Raw genomic sequence first — 24711 nt, forward strand, 5'->3', positions numbered from 1 at the left:
GAAATAACTGTATGATTACATTGCCAGCATGAGCAATCATCAGTCAAACGTTTATATTGTAATGTCTGAATCGCAAAATGCGTATATAAAACACAAAATAATTGCATTTTTAAAGTTTCGAGGTTTTTTTTTTTTTTTTAAATCATTTATTCGTTTAGATATTGGGGCGGGATTGACTGATTGAAAGTGTTTCTATTATTATAATCTGACAATGTTTTTGCCGATTAATCTGTCTTCTTGGGGCGCATGTGCGCGGAAAATAAGATTATTTGCAAATGTAGGTTAGAGCGAATATTGTCACTACAGGATACTGATCGATTTACGGTTTGACTAGAAGCTAATGAAATATAAACAAAACCAATGGGCAGCTTATAATAAAAATAGGAACGAAAAGTTTAATCTTGCAATCTTTCAACGCTGCTCGGATTATTTATTTTGTTTGCTAACAATTATGGAGATGTAAAATCTAGCGTTTTATGATTTCTACAAACAGCTTTTTTTACCTTATTAAGTTTGGGCTTTTTTTTTTTTTGCATTTCATGCTCGGATTCCTAACTGTGTTAGCAGGTTCCAACTTCGATCGCACCAGGGATTATTACGCTTGAAATTTAACGCGATACCCCCCGTGATGCTTTTCTTGAGTTTTTGACGACGCACACGTAATTTAGGAAACGGTAATGAATATCAGTTTTGAATGTGCTAAGAGCAGCGAAGATAGCTTGATATAGTTACACCAAGATATTTGTATGTGGGGTATTATTTGAATAATCAATGATATCCAGTGCCGTAAATTTTTGTATGTACAAAGCAACGGATTCCGCGGACTTGAGGTCGATTTTCCGCGCGCTTGGACAATTGTTGATGCATGAAAAACAAAAATTAAATCATATATGGTCAGCTACGGTAGAAATTACCTTAAACATAATAAAATCACCCCCGCAAAGTGGCGTGTTGCAATGTTTGGTTGCATTTTTCTTCGAGAAAAGGCAACGTTGATTGTAATATTTGGTTTCCCGAGGTGCTTAGGTTGTGTAGGTCGAGTTTTCGTCAAAACAATGTGATATTGAAGTCCACTTTAGTCCAGTCAACGGTGAGATCAACTACTTGGCAGACATGGAGTGCTTCTGCCTTTGCTTACTTTTTTTTTTATTGGACTCCGCTACATGACCTATGACCACAGTTGGTGCACTCGGTGGTGTCGAGGTTATCGCCGTGTTCCGCGTGCTAAAATTAAAGAAAAAAAAAACGGCTGCCGACTGGTTAGTCGAAATGGTGCTGGAATGTTTGCTTATTTGTCGAAGCTCTGAAGGAAAGGGCCCGAGCTCTTGCGATGCGCCCATTGCGCCACTCTGGTGGCGCATGGCGACACACGTAATTGTGCTCCTTGGCGACGATCAGCCGATGGTATCCGGGGTATCCGGACAGATATAGGGAAGCATGTAAACTATGCGGCCCAAGGGCTAACTTGAATCACATAATATGGGAATGCGCTAGGATAGATCATGGAGCAAATGCAAACAAAACACTGGGGCAGTTAGTTGACTTTGGGAGCTGGGAGACCACCCTGCTCAGCACAGACCCCGAAGTGCAAAAACAGGCCGTCCGTCTGGCCGAAGACGCCGCCGGGGTCCAAGGGATCCTGGCCGTCGTCTGAGGGGCAGATGGAAGGGGGCTCCTTAGCGGGTTCCTGAGCGACTCCTAGTCCATCTCTGGGCGCAAGTAAAGTTCATCAGACTGACTTGGCCACTCGAACAATAAAGGCCTGTTCACACATGCAGCGAAGCGCCACAAGCCTAGCGCAGCGCTGACCTCGCGCTAAGCGCGTGCTGACGGGGGAGCGTTCACCAGCTTTGTATCGCACCGTCGAAACTGTTGCTCATGGCAGATGATAGGCAGCTGACGACACCTGAGCAGCGCTACATCAACGCTTCGCTGCATGTGAGGACAGGCCTTAAGACTCACACCTGCGAAGTTCGTTTAAAAGGGCTAGTTAAGCCTTCTCTTCCACGCTCACAAAAGAAAATATTAGAAGAAAACTTGTGAATTCAGATCTACAAGTTCCTTTTGTGACTCGTCATGATCCAAGGTGGGCATATGACAACATTCACTTTTAGACAGATGAATTATCATGAAAAAGATATTTTTTTTTACTTGAATCAATAAAAGGTTGGGTCCGTTCCCTTGCATGGGATAAGAAGCGGTCAAAAGAACGAGAATTTGAGCCTCACAGTTGCATAGTCGAACAAATCTGATGCGCGCAGAAAAAAAATAGTCATGTTACGTTTGCTTTAGAAGATATCTTCTAGCTCAAGTGAACTTTGTGAATGTTCTCTTTTAAAATAAACATTTGTTGCTGTTTATTGCTTGGCTTCCTTGAGGTCGAAATTACAATACAGTGAATGAACTTCTACAGCGTTTGTGTGTTACTTTATTATCATTTTATCCATATGAAAGGTAACGGCCATCCAAAGCTTTCTTTTTCCTCACTTTTTTTTTAATATTTTCTTTCGTTGTTGTTGGGTTTGTCAAGAAATATTTACATAGAAATTAATTTTTTGCACCGCTGTGCATCTGCCCGGGGGGGGGGAGGAGGGCACCAGTTAAGCTGCCTGTGCAACTTTGGTCCATAGCTCCCGCCATGCGTAAGTATATATGTAGACACTGGGTGTTTCCGCGAGGACTTACAAACGTCCCTAAAAATAGGGTGTTCGAGAAAAACAGAAACTTTTTGAGAACGAACTGCGAACCATGGCGGACGATTGCAAAGGACATTGTAATTGGCACTATAATTTATTTTGTAATTGGGAAAATAAACCGGATGGTTACAATAAGAAATGTTTCAAGCGTCATGGAAAACCTCTACATCGAACAATCTCAGAACAACTAGAAGGACTGGGGAAGCGCGAAGGGAAGCTAAATGTGCCCCTCGTGCAGCAACCGCAAGGACGGTGATGCGAAAACTCAAGGAATAGGAACATCATCCGCGTCTCTTCGTCGCCGGCGTTGCGCCTGCTGCGCTTTAGTGCATCACCGCACCTCCCACGTGCAGCAGCAGTCAGTCGTCTGGAAATTGACAGATATAGGAATCTTCGATAATGTTCAGCAAGTTCTAACTGAAACCATGAGTTTATTTTCAGTCATTAAAAGGGCAACTATATTTAGGTGAAATTATTTATTTCGATTATTAGTATGCTAAAACCATAAGTTTATTTTCACTCATTAAGAAGGTAATTATTTCATTTTAGGTGATTATTTAGATTATTAGTATGTTTTGTTTTGGAATCCTTTGGCTCAACCACATTATTTTCAGCAACATTTGTAAACCTTCGAAAAGCCCCCGGAATATATTATGAATAAAGTTATTATTATCATTATTAATATTATTATTATTATTATTATTATTATTATTGTGGCTAATAAATTAAGAAATAGGTTCGAGCGCTAGCTAGACCCTCTCGCCCTCTTCATACAAAAGCACCTTTCCTCTATTGATCTTCCCCACCCCTTCGGCGTTCAGGGCTCCCTTAAAGTGATTGATTTTATCCGACCTTTGTACTCCAATCACGACCACAACATGTTCTCGCTGGATGTCGAGGACATGCATTACAATCTAGATTCCAGAATTCTTCTGAGCTCTCTGTCCGAGGCAATCGACCTCAATGGAATGCCGAGGTTCCAAAACGCGTCCGGAATCCCGGTCGGAGGCTTCCTCGATCTATGCCGGCTCTACCTGAGCTCCACTCTGGTTGAGCACGAGGGAAGAGTCCTCATTCACAGGTCGGGCGTGTGTATCGGTTCCTGCCTCGCGGCGATCCTCAGCGAGATTTATCTCTTTTAGAGCGTAGCTCTTAGGCGCCCGTTTCCGGCTTGAGCGGCGTCGCCGTCGCCGTCGGCGTAACCAAGGTCACCCCAAGGTCACGTGACCCCAGGTCACCCCAAGGTCACGTGATTCCCGAGGTCACGTGACCCCTCCCAAGTTCAAGTGGCTCCCAGGTCGCGTGACCCCTTCCAAGGTCGCCTAAAGATCACGTGACCTCCAAGGTGACCCGCACGTGACCCCCGAGGTCATTTGGCCCCCCTCCCCGAGGTCACGTGACTTCCCCCCCCCCCCCCGAAGTCATGCGACACCCCCCCCCCCCCCTGAGGTCAGGTGACCCCCCGGAGCATATTAAAGAATGAGGGGAGAGGAGAAGAAGGAGGAGGAGGAAGGGAAGGGGTCTAACCTCCCCTCAGTACCCTTCCCTCCTCCTCCTCAAGAGCTGCGCTCCAATTCGGCGTTACAGGGAGTTGTAAACGGCTTTCACTTTTTTTGTGGGTCGCGCGGTGCAGGAGCATCTTGCTCGCTCGGGTAATGAATGTGAGATCTTCCGGTACGTTGACGACTATCTCGTTCTTTATCCTGTCTCATACTCAGGTGCTTCCATCCTTCAGGCTTTCAATACTAACGCTTACGGCCCCACCTTCAAAAGGGAAGACCCTACTCAAGAGGGCCTCCGATTTCTCGATCTTCGACTAACCCACTGGTTTCACGGTCTATGCTGGTCTTTTCAACAGCGCTCCCAGAAACCAGTCCTCCCCTTCTCTAGCCATCATTCAAAGATCGTTAAATCTGGAATAGTTCAGTCTCTCCTTTCCTCCTCTAGCAAAAAGTCCTGCAATCACAAGATCAGAGAAAGCCTGTTGTGGCAGGCAACCAGGCCCCGGAAGGCGGGTTACCCGGTGGACCTCCTAGATAACATCAGCAAGAAGCTCATTCTGCAGTCTAGGAGCCGTCCAAAGGAGGCCCCCTCCGGGACCCGGCCTGGCCGCCCTGCGTGCATTCCTTACTCCCACAACATGGCACACCGACTGCGCGCACTTGCACATCGATTCGGTACCAGGGTTGTTTTCACATGTAAATTTAAATTGGGAGGCACGTGCAATCGAGTCACCAACCCAGAACCCGCACCCAAATGCACAAAAAAACACGCGCAGTGCTTCCCGCCCTGCACAAGGGAGAAGGCGTATACTATCCCTCTTGAGTGCGGGGCCAAGTACATCGGTCAGACGGGGCACTGCGTGAATGACCGTCTCCGGGAGCACGCCAAGGAGATCTTGTCTACTTCTCCCGACTCCTTTAATCCAGTCCTGGCTCACGCCAAAAACTGCCCCTTGTGCACCCCCGAGTTCTCGAAAACCAATATTCTCGGCGGGCACAAATCTCGATTCGGCAGGGAAATACTTGAGTCTCTACATATCAAATCCTCTGTCTCAAACATGTCCAGCCCATCCCTTTCTCTTTCCGATCGAGAGATTCGCTTCCTGAGAGGCGAGAGGGTTCCTACAAAGACATAAAGTCCAAATTCCCGTACCTTCTGCTCCTTCTCTTCTTCGCGCATTCCCCTTCCTACCCCCCCCCCCCCCCCTTCTCTTCCTTCCCCAAAAGAGCACCGTCGACACTCGGGCCTGCGTTTGACGGCGACGTGTCGATTGACACACAGCAGACTTCGTGCACGCGTAGCTGCGAGCAGGGCCACAAGGCTCACGCTTCCCTTACCCACCACCCTCCCTCTCAACATCCCCGACGCCAATCTCGAGCTTCAGGAGGCGATGTCGAGCCAGTAAACGTTTTGATGAAAGACGAAAGCCCTGTCTTGTCTGCACTCTAAAAAAATGTTTGTGCGTCTACTTTCACGCACAGCACTCGGAGAGCCAATCACCGCAACTTACGGAAGCAGCTGAGCGAATGGCGATGCGAAAACATATGTTCAGACCGAAAAACGCAGTCTCAGTTGTGACATTAAGCAATGCAAAACGTCACGCTTGCATTGCTTAATGTCAAAACTCAGAGTGCCTTTTTTGGTCTAAACATATGTTTCGGCATCGTCATTCGCTGAGTTGCCTCCATAAGTTGCGGTGATTGGCTCTCCGAGTGTTGTGCGGGAAACCAGACTCACGGGCTTTTTTAGAGTGTGTTTGTCTTCAATGTCCCTCTTTCCTTATCGTAAATTAGAAACCAACACGCTCAACCATCTACAAAAAAGAGGATTGCTATATTTCTTTTTTTATCTAGTTATATGTGTAATTGAGGCTATAGCAGAAGTGAGCAATACACAGATATACTGACAATACACAGCAAACGATCAAAATATCGCATCGAGATCAAATTAGACAAAAATAACCCTCCCCTCCCCCTTCTCCTCACACGCAAACACACACAAACACGCACGCACACACAAATAAAGAAAATATATATATAATCGATGGGCTCCGAAAAGGAAGAACCGTGATTGGTGTTCCGAGGTCATGGCGAGGCGGCATACAGGTACGAGCTCCTGAGTACGTGCGTCTCGAAACCTTCTGCGAGACGAAACCCATGACGGCAAGGAAGAGCGAGGCGGACCCGTCCAAACACAAGACGGACCACTCCGGTCGTGACGTAAACAATCAGCACTGATCATAATCGGCGCCCCTCTTCCTTTTTGTTTCTCGCCTGCGGGTATCTACGATTGAGGCCACTTACAGGGGTTATTACGTCGGTTAGAGCCACTCCAGTTATTGTCACAGTCGCCGAGGCACACGTCCCTCGCTATTGGTGATATCTCCCAAACGCTAGACGAACGTCTCCCCTTCATTATTCCGGATTTTGTGACGTGACAGACACGATATTTGTAGAGAGTTTGTGACCCTGCCCATGTGTGAAATAAATACTGCCGTTGTATTTCAATCTATTGATCATTCCTCCTAATATACGCAGAATTGCGTTTTACAAGGAACACAGATAACATATACACCAGTTTCAGCCTTCCAGGCACGCGATGCTGAGTCAGGGGTCGCCATGTCCCTGTTTTGAACCGTTTGCTTGTTGTTTTCGAAGCTTTCGCGGCTGACGAAGTCTTCTCGAAGCATATCCGAATCCACTCTGTCCCTGCTTTTTTTTTTTTTTTTTAAGGTGAAAGCCTTATATGTCCCATTACGCGAAAGATGGACATGAAAATACGTCATCAAGCACGCGCCGTTCAAGTCAAAGCGGACGCGCAATAGAAATAAAACACAAAAAAAGCACAGCAACGCCAATGCTTAGTCACGGAATCCGAGAAGCCGGCGGGGGCACCGCTGCCCAAGGTCAAAGCGGACGCGCCTCAAAAATGAAACACAAAGAAAAGCACAGCAACGCGGATGCTTCGTCAGGGAAGCCGTAAAGCCGGCGAAGCGCCGCGCCTGCGCAATGCGGGTGCGTGATATCACCGCCTGAGCGCCGTCTGCAAAAGGTGCGCCTCGAACTTCCTCTGTGCTCGTTGCGTGCTTCCTGTGGTGGACTGTAATGAGACCGCGAAGGACTATAATGCTTTCGCATTCCTACACGTAAGCAGTCTCCTCAAGTGTCCTCCTGTGTAATTTTCATCGCAGTTGCATCGTGCGACCGGCGAAGATCGCGGCGTAGGTGTTTGGCAGCCGGTCAACACTATTGGACCGTAACACGTGCTTCACATTTTAAGGAGAAAGGAGAGTTACCTTCGGTAGACGTTTTGTATTAAAATAATTCACCCTTGTTACCTGCCGTTGAAAAAAAATGTATGTGGTTTCAGTTGCAATATTCTGGTGGCGGCGCAGTTTCAAGCGTCAATATTCCTGATAAGCGAATGATAAAAGCACGGCATTACACGTGTTTATAGTATGAATCACGCTCATTACGCACGAAAGAATTCGGAATTAGCGACAGTAAACGTGCTCTTCTGCACTGCTGCATGCTGATTTCTTTGATATCATCCAGCAAAATGCCTGTCTGCAGGGAGATGCCAAGGGTGGCCTCTCAGTCGTCTCGGCCAGAGAACTGGCAAAGATTAAACACTCCTCGTAGTTCAATACGTTTCATACTTTTTTTTTTTCTGTATACGACAAACGTTCAAAGCTAGTGCCCTAGGCAGCCAATCAGAGTGCCGGTACGAGGCATATGACGATGTAACATTCGCGAGCCAGGCTCCCGTGGGGAGTTGTAACATGCTTCGCTCTGTTCCTGTGATTGGCACACACTGGCTAAGCGTTCGCTCTTCCAGTCGTGCCTCATTAATATAGGTACCTCCGTTCCCCCCCTCCCCCCCCCCCCAAAAAAAAAGAAAGAAAAAGAAACATCATTCATAATGTGACTGGTCTTTAATAATGAGAAAAACTTACACGCATTTACCCAGTTCGTCCTCGAGAGATATGACAATCTACATAGAGAAAATGCGAGAGTGGAAGTTATTAGAGCACGCGGAGACGCCAGAGCGCTAGCTCTGGTTAAATGATTAGGGGGTAGACACGAAGCCAGCTGCCTTTGTCTCTACTCAATCTTTGAATGTGTTCGAACGCGAACGCCAAACGCCGGACGCCAGACGCCGGCGTTCGACGCTCCAACCCGTTCGGAGTGTGAGTAGAAACAAGGGCAGCTAGCTTTACATCCACTCACTAATCATTCCAACCAGAGCTCAACGTTCCGACACCACCGCCACGCACGCATCATCTCCTCTGCTTCAGCCTTTTCCCGCATAGCTGGCTATCGATACCAACGGAGTCCATATTTACGAGTCACAAATTACCACCTCATAATAAGGCGGAGTTTAGTCACGATTACGGGGAAGAAGTTAGTTTTTTTTTTTTTTTCTTAATTTCACGGGTTTCTATAACAACTACCGCGTACAGGCCCTTACGAATTGAAATGACAAATCTCCGGGTGGGAGAACGACACACGGATTAATGTCACCTCTTGTTTTTGCGGACAGTAGCGCGTAGCAATAACAAGCTGCTATACTCTATCAGCTACACAAAATACGGAAGAAATTCCGATCCGCGAGCAGGAAGGTGGGGCACCGTTGTTCGACTACTCCGTGACGGGAGCTCTCCCCGAGGGAGGCCGGGGGGAGGGCGCCGCCGACGCGTTCCGAATTTGATTGAAAGACCCGAGAGATTTCGGGGAGGGACTCGCAAGGTCGCACCGATCAGGCCCCGAAAGAACGCCGCCGTGCCTCACTTGAAATCGTTCGGGCTCATTGAGCGAACCCCGGAGAGTCGTTTGCTCGGCTCGGTGCGAGACAGAGGCTCACGAAAACAATGACTCGCTGAATGTTTCCACGGCATGACGCGACGCGAGACCCGGCTTTCCGTGGCAAGTTCCTACGTTTAGCCTTAGAAATTGAATTATATTTTCATATAGGTGCAATTTCAAACAAAAAACTGAGATAGTAAAAAACGAAAGTAGCAGCGACCTTCATCTCCAAAATAAGAAAATGAGTGAAATGCAGAATTTAAGCAGCGATAGCGTAAATTAGTTTAAAATACATTTGACAGACGTTTCGAGGAGTGACAAAGAACCTACATGTTTATCAATTTCCTCGATAAATTTAGCGAGGGAACTGACGATGCGCAGGTCATGTGCAACGTTGTAGGCGTTACCGAAGAAAAGTAAAGAAATACGTTACTCGCTACATGCAAATAAAAGGAACGCGTTACCGTTACCGACAAAAAGTAACCTACGTTAATTTAGCGTTACTTTTTTGTATTTATGATTTAACACGTTTTACTCTTTTGACAATACAAATATGCACAAGCGCCAAATTTCAAGTAGTATTATGTAAGTTCAGAAACTGAACGTAATTACCCTATTTTTTTACAGTGTAATTCTTTTAAAAAAGTCTTGGGATGAATATGTAACGTGTAGCGTAACTACAAAACACGTTATTCGAAATCAATAACTTATGTACGTTACCCGTTACAGTTTAAAAAAAAAATAGCGATTCGGGAGTTTTAGGGAACCGTTTTTGCACATCCGATACGGTGCGATGGGCCGTCCGGTACGAACTGCGCTTGTGGGAGACTTCTGCAGTAGCGCATGCGCAGTTCGTAGCGGAGGGCATGGCGCACCTCATCGGATGTGCAACAACCGTTCCCTAAAACTCTGTAGTATGTTACAACGTTACCGGAAAAAGAACGCGTTACCGGTAACGCCGTTACCTGTAACGCGTTACCGCCAGCACTGCTCATGTGACATCAAATTTTCCGCCTTATTTTCTATATGGAATCGGTCTATACATGTCATGCGACGCTGGGTCACGTGACGTTAATTTTCCCGCTAGTTTTACCGGGGAAACTTAATTGGGGGGGGGGGGGGGGGGGGTGCATAGGTTTCATGACGTGAGGTCGCGTGATATCGATGTTTTCCCCTAAATTTAAAGGAGAAACTTAATGGGTGCGTAGGTCACGTGACGTGAGGATCATCACTAAATGCAGTGTGGAGACTAAATTGGGGCATACAGTATATTCAGAAGCCTTTGAGTGGCAGCCGACGTTTTGATAAGAAACATAAGACTTCTCTTTCCTTAGGTTATGCGCTGCCTCTGAGACTTCTAAGAGTTCCATTTAGGGTTCTTTGTACTGTGATAACTGGGCCTCGGAATGCACTGTCATGTCACGAGGCCTGCAGCGAGCTGGTAGCAAATACTATAGTATATATATACAAGTGGTGTGATTTTCAATAGAGTTTTGTTTTTATTATGGCATCCAATCTGTGACTTATCATACTTACCAGCATTGATCGCGTTGGTGAATTGTAATCTTGTAAAGCTAGAATGTAAAATATTTATAGTGACTGTGAAATTAAAATTATTTGATGCGTTCGAGTCACCAAACACACTTAGAGGGTCCGGGAATCGGGAGCCGATGGCCGGTAATCGGAAGAGCCTTCTCTCCCGTACAGTATTATCTAGTAATAGGCGCCACATGCTCCTTCTTGTCGCGCGTCAGGGTCCAACGCGGCAGTCGGCTGCGACGTTTTCTAATTTTTGTTTTCTTCTATTTTTAAGTTTTTACGACTTCGTCGTGTTAAACTTCCGGCAAGCCCGTCTAGGTTGATAGTTCTAGAGTGGAGATAATGCTCTTGTTCATTTTGAATACATTGCGAGACTGCCGGGTCGAGACAAAACAAATTTGTAGTTGGAGTGGAAAACGAATGTGAATTTCACAAATGCAATTTTTAAGAAATGAAGTAGTGCAAATAATCAAACGCTGATTCCTGCCTTATGTTTTGTGAACTGCCTCTTCTGAGCTCTAGTTAGCCCAAAGGAAAGATTTCACGTTTCTTTAAAAGGGGCTCACGAGTGAAGTGCTTGTCGCAGGAATTTAGAGACGGTGTTGTGTTTGTCCGCCTTTTTTCTTTCGTTGTCTCGAGGTTTTTTATCACTAGGATAGGCTACTCGTTACTTCCAAATAAAAGGAACCCGTTACCGACCTACGTTACCTCAATATAAAAGCAACGCGTTACCGTTACCGTTAAAAAGTAACGCACGTTACGTTTTGTATTTATGGATTAGCATGTTTTACTCATTGACATTACAGGTATGCATCAGCGCCATATTTCAAGACGTAACATGGACATCAAGAAACTGAACGTAGTTACCTTATTTCTTATAGTTCTACCAAAAAAAAAAAAACATATCTTCGCGGTTCCTTAAGGGGCTCACCAGTGAGGCTCATGTCGAAGGACTCTGCGCCAATCTTCCTCAAGTCCTCGACCGTCCTCCAGGTAAGCGTGAGCAGCCTGTTCTGCGAAAGGTCCACGGTCACCAGATTGGGAGCCCCGACGAACATATTGGCAGGCAAGACGCGCAGCCGGTTGTGGGACAGGTACAGGACCGTCAGGTGCGCGAGTACGTCAAAGGCCACCGGATCCACCTCGGAGATCTCGTTGTACTTGAGGTCGAGTTCGGACAGGAGGGGCATGGCGCCGAAGACCCGGGCGTCCAACCGCCGCAGCTTGTTCCTGAACATGTCCAGACGCTTCACCTGGGAGAGGCCCTCGAACGTGCGCTCGGTCAGGTTGGTCATCGCGTTGTCGCTCATGTCGAGCTCTTTCAGCTTCGAGAGCCCCGCGAAGGCGAGGTCCTCGATGACCTCGATCTGGTTCCGCTCGAGGAACAGGTAGGTCAGCAGGGGAAGGTGGGGAAAGGAACGCGTCGTTAAACGCTCGAGTTTGTTGTCTCCCAGTTCGAGTTTCTTCAGCCGTGGTAAATGGGCGATAGAATCCTTCTGGAGTTGCGTGATCCCGTTGGAATCGAGAGAAAGGACGACGAGCTTGGAGAGGTTGTAAAAAGAGTGGCTCTTCAGAGAGCCCAGATTGGCCTGTGAGAATTTGAGGCGCTCGAGGAGCGGTTTCCGACGCAGGAACACACTCGGCACGAAGTCCAACTTGTACTTCTCTCCGAACGCGGTGAAGGTGACCGCCACGACTGACGGTAGCCTTTCCAGGGACTTGAAGACGGCATGGTCGGCCGACAACGTCCTGACCACGAAACATGTCACTTCCATGCCGCCCTCCATGCCGGGGTCCCGCACGTCGTCGCAGCGACAGGACACTGGCTGGTCTGCGGGCTCGCACACACTGGGGGTCAGCTCTTCTGTGGATTCCGTCAACGTATGCGTCTGCGTGAGCAGACCCAGAAGTGCCAGCGCTGGAAACCTGTAAAAGCGAACCGGGGTCGCGCCGTCTCAGCATTTGCGAGGAATTTCCGCAACAAACTGGGGAATTCGTATCATAAGTACACACGTTCAAAATATCCCTACTCTCTTCAAAACTCTTAGATCATCCTGAGTGCAAACTGACCCACGATGCATCCCAAACACCAGTCATCAATGTTTATTTTTAAACATTTTAGGCAGTGGTAACGGCGGGCGCGCCATGGCACTTCTGTGGTCATTCAGCTGGCAGTTACAAAAGAACTTTAATTTTTCCACCGAGGCCAGCCACTGGAGTGTATTACGGATAGCCGTTCTTAATGGTTGAGACGATTAGAGATAGATTTGTGCCTCTTGTACATCGCGGTACGATATACATGCAGAAGCCTCTGAGAGGGTTCGTCCCTCGACATCACGTCGCAAGTTAACGGCTCCGATTTATGGAGGAACTCAGCAAATGTCGAGCAGTAAAGAAGAGGACTATGAAATACAGGTGCAATCAAATGCAGAGTTGATGGGGCTGGCTTGGGATTAAAATTCGTTATTAGAGGTACGCTCGCGCCCTGCATCTATTTCACCAAAGCATGGTGCGGGTTGCAAAAGAACCATGTTTTAGCAGCAGTGTAGTCTCAGTGGCTTAAATGTTTGCCGGGCGGCACTTGGTCCGAAGACCGTCCGCTCGAACCCCATTTTCACTTGATGGCTCTACTTGGCATTCCCGGAGAATCAGAAATGTTGCAACTGTTCAGCTATAGTACCAAGAGGACAGTCATCTTCGGAGTTTCTTCCAGAAAAAGACCGCAATCAGTGTGATGGCCAACTGCATCGAATGTGAAAGCTAATTGAAAAGTCCAAGGCAACAACCGACGTGTTTTATGGCCTATTTTTCCACCGTCTTGCCTAATTAGATGGGAAAACTGCGGCGAAGTTCTGGCGCCTTCGGAGTGTTAAGTTCGCCTGTGCATAGTCTCGTCCGAAAATAATCACGGTGATTGCAACCCCACTCCGGCTATCGTCAGTTCTATGTCACAGAAAGGTTCGCTTTCCGAAAAGATATGATGCTTGAGCCACCGTTCGGTTTCTGTGACATACCAGTGTTCGTTTTGGAACTGGCGGTTTTCCTGGTTGCAGGCTCATGAAAACTATTAACCTAATTGGTGCTCAGAGGATTTACCAAGAGTCTGTTCGCTGGTTCCATCCTTACTAAAACCCTGTTATTAGGGTTCAGTTTTCTTACTAAATTATTCGTGTTCGCTCTTTTTCGACGGTCTACTTTTCTCAAAATCTCGAACAAATTAGGCAGCCCCTTAAAATGTGCAATTAGCTAGTCATTTCTCACACAAATTGGTAACTACGGAGCAAGGATTGGAGTGAAGGACACAGCGAGGATTCATTGAAAGACTGCAAATGTTACCTCACTCTTCCAGAAAAAAGCGTTGCTAAAAACATCTATCTTGCATTAGATAAAGGTTGTTATGTTCACGCAATGAAGCAGTACTTGAAACTTCGATAGCTAAAACAAATTTGATAATAGATTAGCAAATAACGCCGGCCGCTCTGAAGGATGCTGTAATATGGTATATGAAAGGTTTTCAACCAATCTCTACCCTCAGAGATCGCAGAGAGTCAAACGATTTGATCTACAGAGGAAACGCGGCAAATGACAAAGTCGGAAAAATGTATTTACTGAACTTTTAATTAATCTACGTAACACAGAACACGAGATGCTATGAACTCCCAAGAGTTTATGCCTCAGTGTCGCGGCGTATGTGTACTTGGTATATGGGTGAAAACGTATTTCCGGCATTCGCATTCTCTGAGCTTCCTCCATAAATATTTGGGAAAAAACTACTTGTGACACTTTAGAAGCAGTGAAGGGTGCAAGGTGCGAGTTCATGGGCTCCCATAGCTTTGACTTGAGTGCCACAGATCATTGACGCCAACTATCGTTCTCTGCACGAGTGTAGACGCACGAGCATTGTTTCATGGGGCACAGTTGGCAACGCTGATATCATCCACTTTATTTCTTTTTAAACTGCGACCTAAAGTATTCTGGATCTTCTTAACTACACACTTTATAAACTCCAAATGAGCGTTTCGTGAACACTTCACCTTAATAACTTGAGCGGACTTGACAAAGGCAAGTACTTTAAATTACCCAACTACACATCAAGTTGCGCGAATTATTAAACAAAAAAACGACTCACGGCATTTATTTTTCGCTACAACTACAGATATTCCAGTTTTTTTGTTGATTTTTGCACCATTTTTATTGAAAAGCGTGACTTGAGTATATACTCTTAAAAACAATCCCGTATTATTATTCCTTTCAAAGGTGATTTCGACTTCCTCCTTTCCTCGTTCTTGACGTGTGTATTATCTCGTAAGTAAATAAATGATAAAATTTTTGAAGAAACCACCTCTAGAAGAAAAACATCAATTAAAGTACAAAAACCAAAACACCCAGTTCCCAAAAATGTAAAAAAAATATAAATACAGTAAATGCTGTCAAAATAAATAAATGGCGTTTAATCTAAAGCAAGCATTTCGATTTGACTTTCTGTTTGAGGGATGCAGCTTGCGTCATCCCTCTCCAACCGTCAAAGGAAAGTGGGGCGGCAGCGGTGATACTTCTTTCTTTTATCTTTAAGTCAGTGAAGAACGCCGAATTGTGCAACAAACTGCGATATGTTGCGCTTTGTGATATGTAGCGCTTTGCGCATGTGCGCGGAATTTCCCCGAAACCAGAATTAGTCTCTTCTTTGTCAGCGTGTTTGAAGCGCCTGGACGAAAGCAGTCGCGCCGTGCGCCTCGCCATTTTTAGGATCTGGTCCTCTCCGGGAGATTTATGGGTCGAGGATGAGTCAGTTGCGCTGTAATGAGGTAATGCGAATAAAAGGTCTTACCAAGGGGGGAAGCCCGCGCCACCCGCGCCGGATCGAGCTACCGAACTTGGGAGGGACAAAGCAACGTCTCGCGTGAAAACTGACGTACCGCTCATCCGCTTCTTCATCTCTTAGAACGGTGTCAGTAGCTTGTGTACCGATAATTCGCCTTTTATACCAGTACAGTCGCCACCTCGCTGATCTCGACAGAACTACTCCCAAGGGCTGTCGAGAATGACGTTTCTTTCTAACGGAACTTCCGTCTGCTAGTTTCTGTCGGGTTAACAAATTAACCTCGGGGACAACTACAAACAGTCCCAGAGGGCGCAATGTAAAACATGCCACGAAGTTCGTGGAGTGCGAAGAGGCAAAAGTCTTTTCGATTCCACAAAGCTGCGGCAGTCATTACATCGGGAAAACTGGGAGATGCGTCAACCATCGACTCAGAGAACACAACTTGGAAGCATCAAAGGCTTCAGATGGGCCTTTTCACTCAATCATCGTTCACGGCCGAACGTGCAGTGACTGTATTTCTTAGTTCTCTGATACTAGAATACTGTGTGGGCACAAAAAGAGATTTGGGAAAGAAATCATTAAATTATTTACCACGAAGACTTTCAACAACAACATTTCTTCACCTTCATTATCACTCACAAAGACAGAGACAGAATTCCTAACACCAGAGATGACTAGATTACTGACACCTCGTCGTGGGTTAGTGCTTTTTAAACTTTATAATGTGTAGTCGTTTCACTTTGGAACTGTCAACATTATTTGTTCACCTTCGTTATCACTGACAATGGCAGAAGTCAAATTCCTCGCACCAGAGATAACTAGATGACTGATAGCTTATCGTGACGCCTGCGCTTTTTAAACCTTTATATTTATAGTAAATTTCCGTTCCTTTTTATCAATTTTCTCGTTTCCTTCTTCGAAAACGTTGAAACCTTTGAGGTGGGGGCGGTTCTTATCTTGTGCCATTAGTTTGTTGTTGCTTAAGTATTCGTCACTATCCTGTCATTTTTGATTTGAACGAATTGCAACGCGATGGAGAAGGCCTGTTTGAGGCTCCAGTCCAAGTGGCAATATTCGTTGCTAGTCAATCATTCTTAAGCCCAGGTCACACTGCTTACACCTCGTACGAAATACAGCTTGTATACAGCTTCGAACGCGAGTCACCGCGAGATCCCTGCTTGGAATGCCGCATGCCAATGAGTTCAATGAGGAAACTTGGGAACCCGGCATTCGAACCACGAATACTGCGGCGGCTCGTGTTTGCAGACTGTCTCTTGTACGTACGTTGTATGAGCAGTGTGACCCCGGCTTCAATCGCGGTGAGAAGCTCGCGAGGGGTGCTTCTGCTTTCCACACAATGGGTAGTGGACGTGCTACCCACGCGGTTATGTTTTAATTCTTATAGCGCGTAGAAGCTTAGCATTGCACGTGCTTGCATCGGCAAAGGAAGTTGAAGTATCCTCACTCTGGGGTGTGAAAAAATTCCGCCAGGCGGCGATACCCAAACTTCTCGCCGGTAATTGTCGCCGTATAGTCACTGGAAGCTGAAGAAGAGCAAGGCGTGGCGAGCCGAGAGCAACTCCTTATCGTTCCGATGGCAGTCTGGTTGAGGTATTAACCATCAAAACGCCCGAGAACGAATCATGTAGCGCGTGAACATATTAAGTCTTATGCGTTTCTCAAGCTGTACCTGATTGGAGCAGCTTAAAGGAAAGCAAAGTATGACTGGTTATCTTCACTCGTTTCATGATCCGTACGTTGGCGTTCTTATCGGCGAATGTCGCAATAGTGTTCGTTGCGGAACAATAATGAAAAATCTCATAACTCACCACGCCCAGCTTACCTCAAAGTGTCAGTAACTTTGGGAAAATAAAAAAACGACGATGTCGTGATTTATTTTTGAGGTTAACATTGGTCTAGGTTACCCACCGTCTTTCACATTGACTGAACTGACTGAAGAAAACCCAGCATCTGAAAAACCTTTTTGTTCGCCTACTCTCTCGCAGAGCACCCGGAGAGCCAATGGAGAGTTTTGGGGAACCGTTTTTGCACGTCCGATATGGTACGATGGTCCCTCAGGTACGAACTGCGCATGCGCTACCACAGAATACTCCCATATGAGCAGTTTGTACTGGAGGGTCCACCGTAGCGTATCGGATATGCAAAAACGGTTCCCTGAAACTCGTTATTGACTGCGATCGCCGCAAAGAGCACGGCGAAAGATGAGGCTGAAAAAAAGAAAAGGCTGAGACGTTGCATCGAGGGATGATACTGAGCATTGCGTGAGCATGTTAAATGTCATGCCGACTGTCGGATTACAGACTTTATTGGTAGTTTCAAACACTCATTCATTCATTCAATAATTTTTTTGTTGTTTTTGTGCTGATGAACCGCTTTCGCTTTCTAATAATGCGCAATGTACATATAACATAAAGGGGAACCATAAATTCTATTGCGTATTCAGAAAGACTTGAACGCGATAAAAGATGGGTTAAAAACGTCAATAGATAGAGCGTCGATGGTATTATACAAGTTCAGAACATGTTTTTGGCCTCGTTCATTGCCGAGCTGCCTTTGTAAATCGCACATTAGCTCTAGAAGCGCGTTGTACAAAAATAGGAGTAAGACGTTGAAGCATTTAATAGAGTGTTCCAAGTCCGTTACCTTCTATTGTGTTTTCGGGTGCTCCGAGAGATGACTGTTTTAACACGGACATGGATAGTACCGATGCACACAGCGCGACACTGTTAGCACGAACAAGCTGTCGCCGTTTTGTTTTCCGTTTTTGTCTCAAAATTGAAAGGCTCCCGTCAAAGCTGGTAGTGTGGTAAAAAGTGATCATTGCAGTTTCATGTTAGTCAATACTCTTACTAAGTAGCAAGCAAAAAGAAAACGTCGATGTCGTGTTCGAGTAAACAGTGTCGCGCAGTTTAGTCTCCTAAAATCACCGATCAATGGTACACGTTAACCACCCTATTGACAATAATTCATCGCAATAATTTTATTTGACATGAGAATACCCATACTTGTACAGGTTACTAAAAATAGTAAGTAATTACATTTACAATTACTCAAGGCTAAATTGTAATTTATTACAATTACAACTACTCTTCCATGAAAGTAAGTGACCGTTACCCCAAAAAGTAATCAGTTTGATTAGTGGCGTTACTTTGAACAATATCGTATTCAATTTAGAAACAAAGGGAAGAGGGTAATTCAAGTTGTTATTGTTGCAACCTGTTCCATTTGCGCACAGGCGGCGGCGGCGAAGTATCGGGTATCGTTATGGAGTCATCCGACCGATCGACTAAAATTCTCCATTCTCGAAATCGCAAAGCTGTAGAAGTCATCATACATTTAGTCAAAACTAGAATAAGAATTGATTTATGTCCATTTTGCTATACCGGGATATATCGCCAGACAACAGCAAAACATAGTTGTAACAGTAAGGTGATAATTCAGTTGTAAATAAGGTTTGGCTCGATATTCTTCTTCCTTTGGTTCTGGACAGGTCGAGCCTCCATTGAGACGTTGGTGAATATATAAAAGTTTCCAGTAAATAAATAAGTAATAAAAAAAAGGACACTCATAACAAAAATTAATTAGAACGTCGGTTAAACAAAATAAATGTAAACGCACGTTTGCCGTGTGTAAATTTCTTGGTGCCGTTCAAAAACGCTCGGAGCACGAATGGAGTACAGTTTACTCCGGTGTTCTCCAGATAGACGTCTGCTGATGCCACGGGCAGCGAAGGGCAGAGTACTAAGTAAGCCGCGCTATGGATCCATTCTCGAGTTTCACTCTCTCCCCCAAGCCCAGAATATCAAGTCTGCGTCAGCCACTATTATGTTTATTTGTAAAAATATCTGCCTCAGACAAGATGCGTCCTGCTGGGGGAAAAACTGGAAGGAAAAGAAGAAAGGAAGACTATTATCAGTTTCAAAGTGCTCGAAAAAAGCTGACTCACAAAAAGGTTGACTGAGAGGCAGATAACCTGGCTGGAATTCACAAATAAAGTGGGCCAACTTTAAAAGTTGGACTACAAAAAAGTAAGTAGCTTTTAAAAAAATCAAAAAAAAAAATCCTCTTTTTGAGAACATGATAAGTGTGCAGGCAACGAACGAGGATGCTTGTGGCAATAGCAGCTTCACATATTATCACATCTCTTTTAGTAGATCTTAAGGTATACGAAGCGTTGTCTGGTGTTGTGACATAATGAAAATGGTCTTAGCCATTGTAAACGAGAAGGACATTGATAATTCTTGTGTGTGCACTTACCGTCTGGAGCTTCTCGAAGAAGTACACAATCCCTTCAAGTCCTCCTCTAACTGTTTTCGATCACAAAAACAAAAAAGGACAAAAAAAAACGGATATAACCTGCGTCCCCTTTCTCTTTTTTTTCTTTTTTTGTAGAATTGTTTTTTTGGTTTTTTTTACATTGCTGATAGTGTCTAAAAAATCGATTTAGGGACTTGGTGTTGCAAACAAAAATGGCTCTGCAGAACTGGTGTCAAGAGCATAGGTCGGCATTTTAAGCTGTCCTCACTCAAACTCACGATCACCATTTTTTCCTCAATCAGAACTCACGCCGACTCACGATCACGATTTATTCAAAATAGGGTCATCACCCGGACTCGCCCTCACGGTTCAACGCAAAACCAAAACTCACTCGCCGTCATCATCACGGTCGTCACGCTCATAGATCATCACGGTCATCACGCTCACAGGTCATCACGAATCATCAGACTCACAGGCCATCACACTCACAGATCCTCACGATCCTCACACTCGCAGGTCATCACACTCACAGATCCTCACGGTCCTGATACTCACAGGTCATCACACTCACAGATCCTCACGGTCCTCACACTGACAGGTCATCACACTCACAGATCCTCACGGTCCTCATACTCACAGGTCATCACGGTCCTCACGGCACTCACACTCACAGCTCCTCACGGTCCTCACACTCACAGGTCATCATGCTCATCACACTCACAGGTCCTCACGGTCCTCACACTCACAGCTCCTCACGGTCCACACACTCGCATGTCCTCGCGTTCCTCACACTCACACAGGTCCACACGGTCCTCACACAGGTCTTCACGCTCATCAAACTCACAGGTCCTCACTCTCACAGGTCATCATGCTTGCCGGTTGCTTTCTTTGTGCTTTTCTTTTGTTTCTCTGAAGCCGTAAGTCTGTCTTCGCGTGAGTCGTGCGGCGGGGAAACTACCCCAAAACAGTGAACTTCTGAGCCAATAATCTAATTCGAAAGAAATGTACTATGTTAATATTTATGCTCCGCACATTTCTACCAAATTTCGTAAACCTGGATGAATCACGAAAGAAACTAAATGCAAGCTGACGAAAGTGGGTGTGTTTAACTTTCGCCTGCTGACAAGGGCGGCGGAAAAACACAAACGCGCCTTCCGACAGGTTACACAGACAACGTCGCAGTGATTAGAGCATCGCCTCGCAGTGCATTCCTCGCTCATTTATACACAGATAAGTAATTACTACATATATCACCCCCGTTTCTTTTTTTGTGCCACCCACACGTACTTTTACGGAAGTTTATGCCTGCAGAATGTATACGTGGTAAACATATGCATCGACCATTTTTTTTCTTGGGGGGGGGGGGAGGGGGGGGGGGGGAGGGCGGTAATATTAGGATATTAGGTAGGGTGGTTTCACGTGACGACGGTTTGAGATCTCACCATAATCTCTGTTGACAGTGGTGTCTGTCAGTCGTTTGCTATTCCATGAAGAGAGGCCGCGGTGGCCGAGTTTTCTTCTCACTCGAGTTGCTTCTGCTTTTGTTGATCGACCGTGCTTGCCGGAATAGGCTGCGATTTAGGGAATCATCGGCCGGCATTGTTTTTTAGTCATCTCGGCCTTTATAAAATACTGTCAGCATTTATTATCTTGATACATGCAGCCGACCTTGAATTGAATTCGTTTGGATTGGTTTGACTTTGGCATGACTTTGCTTGGTTTGGTTTGGGGGTTTGGGGCCGTCCCCATGTGGCTCTTTGTCGCGCTCTCGATGATGTAGGGCGCGCCACTTTCCATGTGGCAAGCCGCGTCATTCTTGACGCGCAGTTTTATAATGGGCAATCAGTTCGTCGAACAAGGTTTCATAGACAGATTGTTTCAGCGACACTGCGATGTTTCATCGGAAGATCGTTTCTTCGACATTTGTTTCATCGATGTGTTATCCGAAGATTGTTTCTTCGACATTCGATGCTCGACAGAGCTTACTACTCAGCCACCATATTACTAAATATCGTCGACACATTTGTTTTGTTTCTTTTTGTTTTACTTGTGCGTCTAGACGACATTTCTCTTTCTCTTTCATCGACGCGGCGTTGGCTTCTTGACGTCATGCGTTCTTCGCGTGTTCGCAGCGCACTACGGTGTCCGCTTCGGACAGGGCGCAGGTGGCGGAAGCGCAAATGCTCCTCACTCTTTGTACGCATGCAGTGCAGTGTGCTGTGCGTGGTGTTGGCTGTGCGCTTACGTCGCTTACGTTGCTGGAGTGGTGCGTGCGGTGCGGCGGCCTTTTGCACACGTATGGCCGTTTGGGCGCGTGCTCGGCCTGTCTAGCGGATATTTGTTTACGTAAGGAGCATAGCCTATGAAGCTGAGGCTCGGCGCTCGGCAGCCAGACGGCCGGACGTAATTGTTGCTCTCTGCCGTGCTTTTGGCCGCGTGCACACTCAAAGCTCGCGAGATGCTGAATCATTCTAAACTTTTTCTAAAAGGAGTTGTAGTGAACGGCCAGACCGAAGGGGAGGAAGAAGAAGAGCGGATCTCGAGACAGAAGATTGGAGGAACCGATCTCGTCGGTGCTAGTGGTTCGAACTGGATGTATTTTGAAATAACGTATTAAATATTTATGTAGCCTCAACGCTACAGAGTGTTTCTCGACGCAGTAATGGCTTAGTATACCGCTCATGTTTTGTAGAATCATGTGAGGCTTATTTTGTGCCCAGTAATGTACGCGAAATACCAAAACTGACGTTTTGCGTTCTCAACTTACAAGTGTTCCGAAATAGGTAGTGACGTAGAGATTAATTTGTCGGTTTCGGTAGTCTTTAATAGAGCACTATATAGCTCCTACGGAGCAGAGTAACGCAATCCTTTGATCCGCGTGTTTCGCCGACAACATGGCCCACGGAGCAGCGCGGCGCGAGTCACGTGGCACTCGGGGTTCCAGGAGGCAGCCCGCCCTATGGGAGAATACATAAAGATCGACACAACACGGCTGATTAAAAAATAAACGCCAACTTCACACTTTTCGAAACTAGTCTGTCGTTAAGATGGTGAAGCATTAAACATTTTATCAAAGTTTTCATAATATCGGATACGTGTGAAAAGTTTGAGAAGGCAATTTCCAAGGCAATGGCATTTGAAGCAGACGATTTTTGTACGCAGCGGAGATGGACTTTCTGGGTTGGCCGTAGCGGGTCACGTGGACGGTGGACGTCACCGCGTCGTCTGCTGCATGATGCCGCTCAGGCAATTTTTTTGTTAAATTATGTCCTTACATGGCACGCAACTTAGCGCAAACTGTTCTTTTATTATGTCAAAAACTGTTGACGTTCCGCACATCTCCACAATATTGAGGAAACAATGATTTTTTCACGTTCCCCTTGCGTTTCTGACCGGAGTTGAAGCCCCCGGGCGTTCGCCACTAGTCGCCGAGAGATGGCGTTCTAGATTGCGCTACTCTGCTCCGAAGGAGCTATATAGTGCTCTAGTCTTTAAAAGTCCAATGAACGAGGTATTTGCATTGTTGTAGAGTCGGAGCATGAGGGGTTTCAGCGAATACAGGGGGTGCTCCGATCGATTCAACATGGCGGAAAAGAGGGGGATAGATTTGCGACGTTTGTAGACCGGTAGCGAATCAGTTAAACAAAGCGTGTCGTTCTCTGTTTGCTTACGTGTGCGAGACGATGCTCGCTGCAACCAAGAGCTACCGTGATGCTACAAATGAAGTGTTCCAGCCAGTCGAAGGCAAGAAATCTTGCCATAGTCAAGATACGTGTGCAAGTGTTCGACGTGAGCTTTCACGCTGGTGCAGCTGTCATCAAGTTGAACCGAATGTACAGTCGGCACGGAATGAAACGCGAACAAGGAGCGCATGGTTTTCGACCCACGCTGAGTTATCTAGAGACACAACACCGAAGGTTTGGATGCACTGAGCAAGAGTCTAACACATCGAAGGAGGAGCCATCTTCTTGCAACTCCCATCTGGTTCAAATGGTGCAGCATCTGGCGAAAACCATGCACCCACTGTTCGCGTTTCATTCTGTGCCGACTGTACGCGGGTCCAAAGAAAGGTGCATATCAACAATTTTAGCGCGTTGAAACTATGACGCGTACTTTATCTAAAACTAAACTTATCGGTCTGCGGCTACAAACATTTTCGTTGACGTTGCTTGGATGAAGTAACCATTCAGGCCTCGCATTAAACGGTGTTGCGAACTCTTCGGTTGTTCTGGTTAATTGTGCTAAAAAGCGGTTGGATGGAAAGTATGACAGCTACAGCATACAAGGGACGATTGAGGTCTTTATCCTACGTTCTATGTATGGAAACATCGGTATCCTTGGTGTTATATTGCGATCAGCTGGTCGCCGATCGTCCTGTTTTTATGCATGATGTAAACAAGCCCCGGAAGCGCCAATCTCATTTCGATGTGCTTGTGCACCCCTGCAAGCCTCCTTATGGCTTTTGTGGAAAGCTTTATTGTAATAGCAATAGTCTCATCGGCCGTTCGAGTTGTATGTACCACGGTGATATCTGCTGTGCGTGATGTGCAAAATAAACAAGTCTGTATTAAATGCCAGAAGGAGAACAAAGGTAAAGCGTTTTTAACTTTTTTTTCTTTTTACAAAACAGGGCAGAGCTTCTAAAACAAGAGCAACCTAAGCTGATATTTGAGTGTGCTCAAGAATGAATGGCAAAAGGTGCTTATGCTAAGTGGTAGATGTACACAGTTGATTTTCTTTTTGCCTCTGCGTTGTAGATTGGAAGATATGTATCAGCAGAAGGCACGTGTCCTTTTTAAAATGTATTTTATTAGGGCAAAAATAGGTTTTCATACACAACCGAAGAGTTCGCAACACCATTTAATACGAGGCTTGAATGGTTACATCATCTAACCAACGTCAACGAAAATGTTTGTAGCCGCGCAGACCGATAAATTTAGGTTTAGATAAAGTATGCGTCATAGTTTCAGCCTCAAACGCCGCACATTATTGATATGTACCTTTCTTGATGACAGCTGCACCAACGTGAGAGAGCCCACGTCGCCGAAAACTTGCACACATATCATGA

The 24711-nt window shown here is 45.8% G+C and overlaps 1 protein-coding gene across 1 annotated transcript in view; it reads right to left on the reverse strand.

Moving 5' to 3' along the window:
- The window catches only part of LOC121837524 (insulin-like growth factor-binding protein complex acid labile subunit), a 39831-nt gene extending 26780 nt beyond the window's left edge, over positions 1 to 13051 (reverse strand). The window contains exons 1-2 of the mRNA XM_042293132.1: positions 13044 to 13051; positions 11475 to 12469 (exon numbers count right to left, since the gene is read on the reverse strand). Coding sequence (XP_042149066.1) covers positions 11475 to 12469; positions 13044 to 13051 — 1003 coding nt within the window. The remainder of the gene's footprint in view (positions 1 to 11474; positions 12470 to 13043) is intronic.
- Positions 13052 to 24711: the final 11660 nt, after the last annotated feature.

This window comes from Ixodes scapularis, unplaced genomic scaffold (genome assembly GCF_016920785.2).
Source record: "Ixodes scapularis isolate PalLabHiFi unplaced genomic scaffold, ASM1692078v2 PGA_scaffold45__5_contigs__length_3442486, whole genome shotgun sequence".
Lineage (NCBI taxonomy): Eukaryota > Metazoa > Arthropoda > Arachnida > Ixodida > Ixodidae > Ixodes > Ixodes scapularis.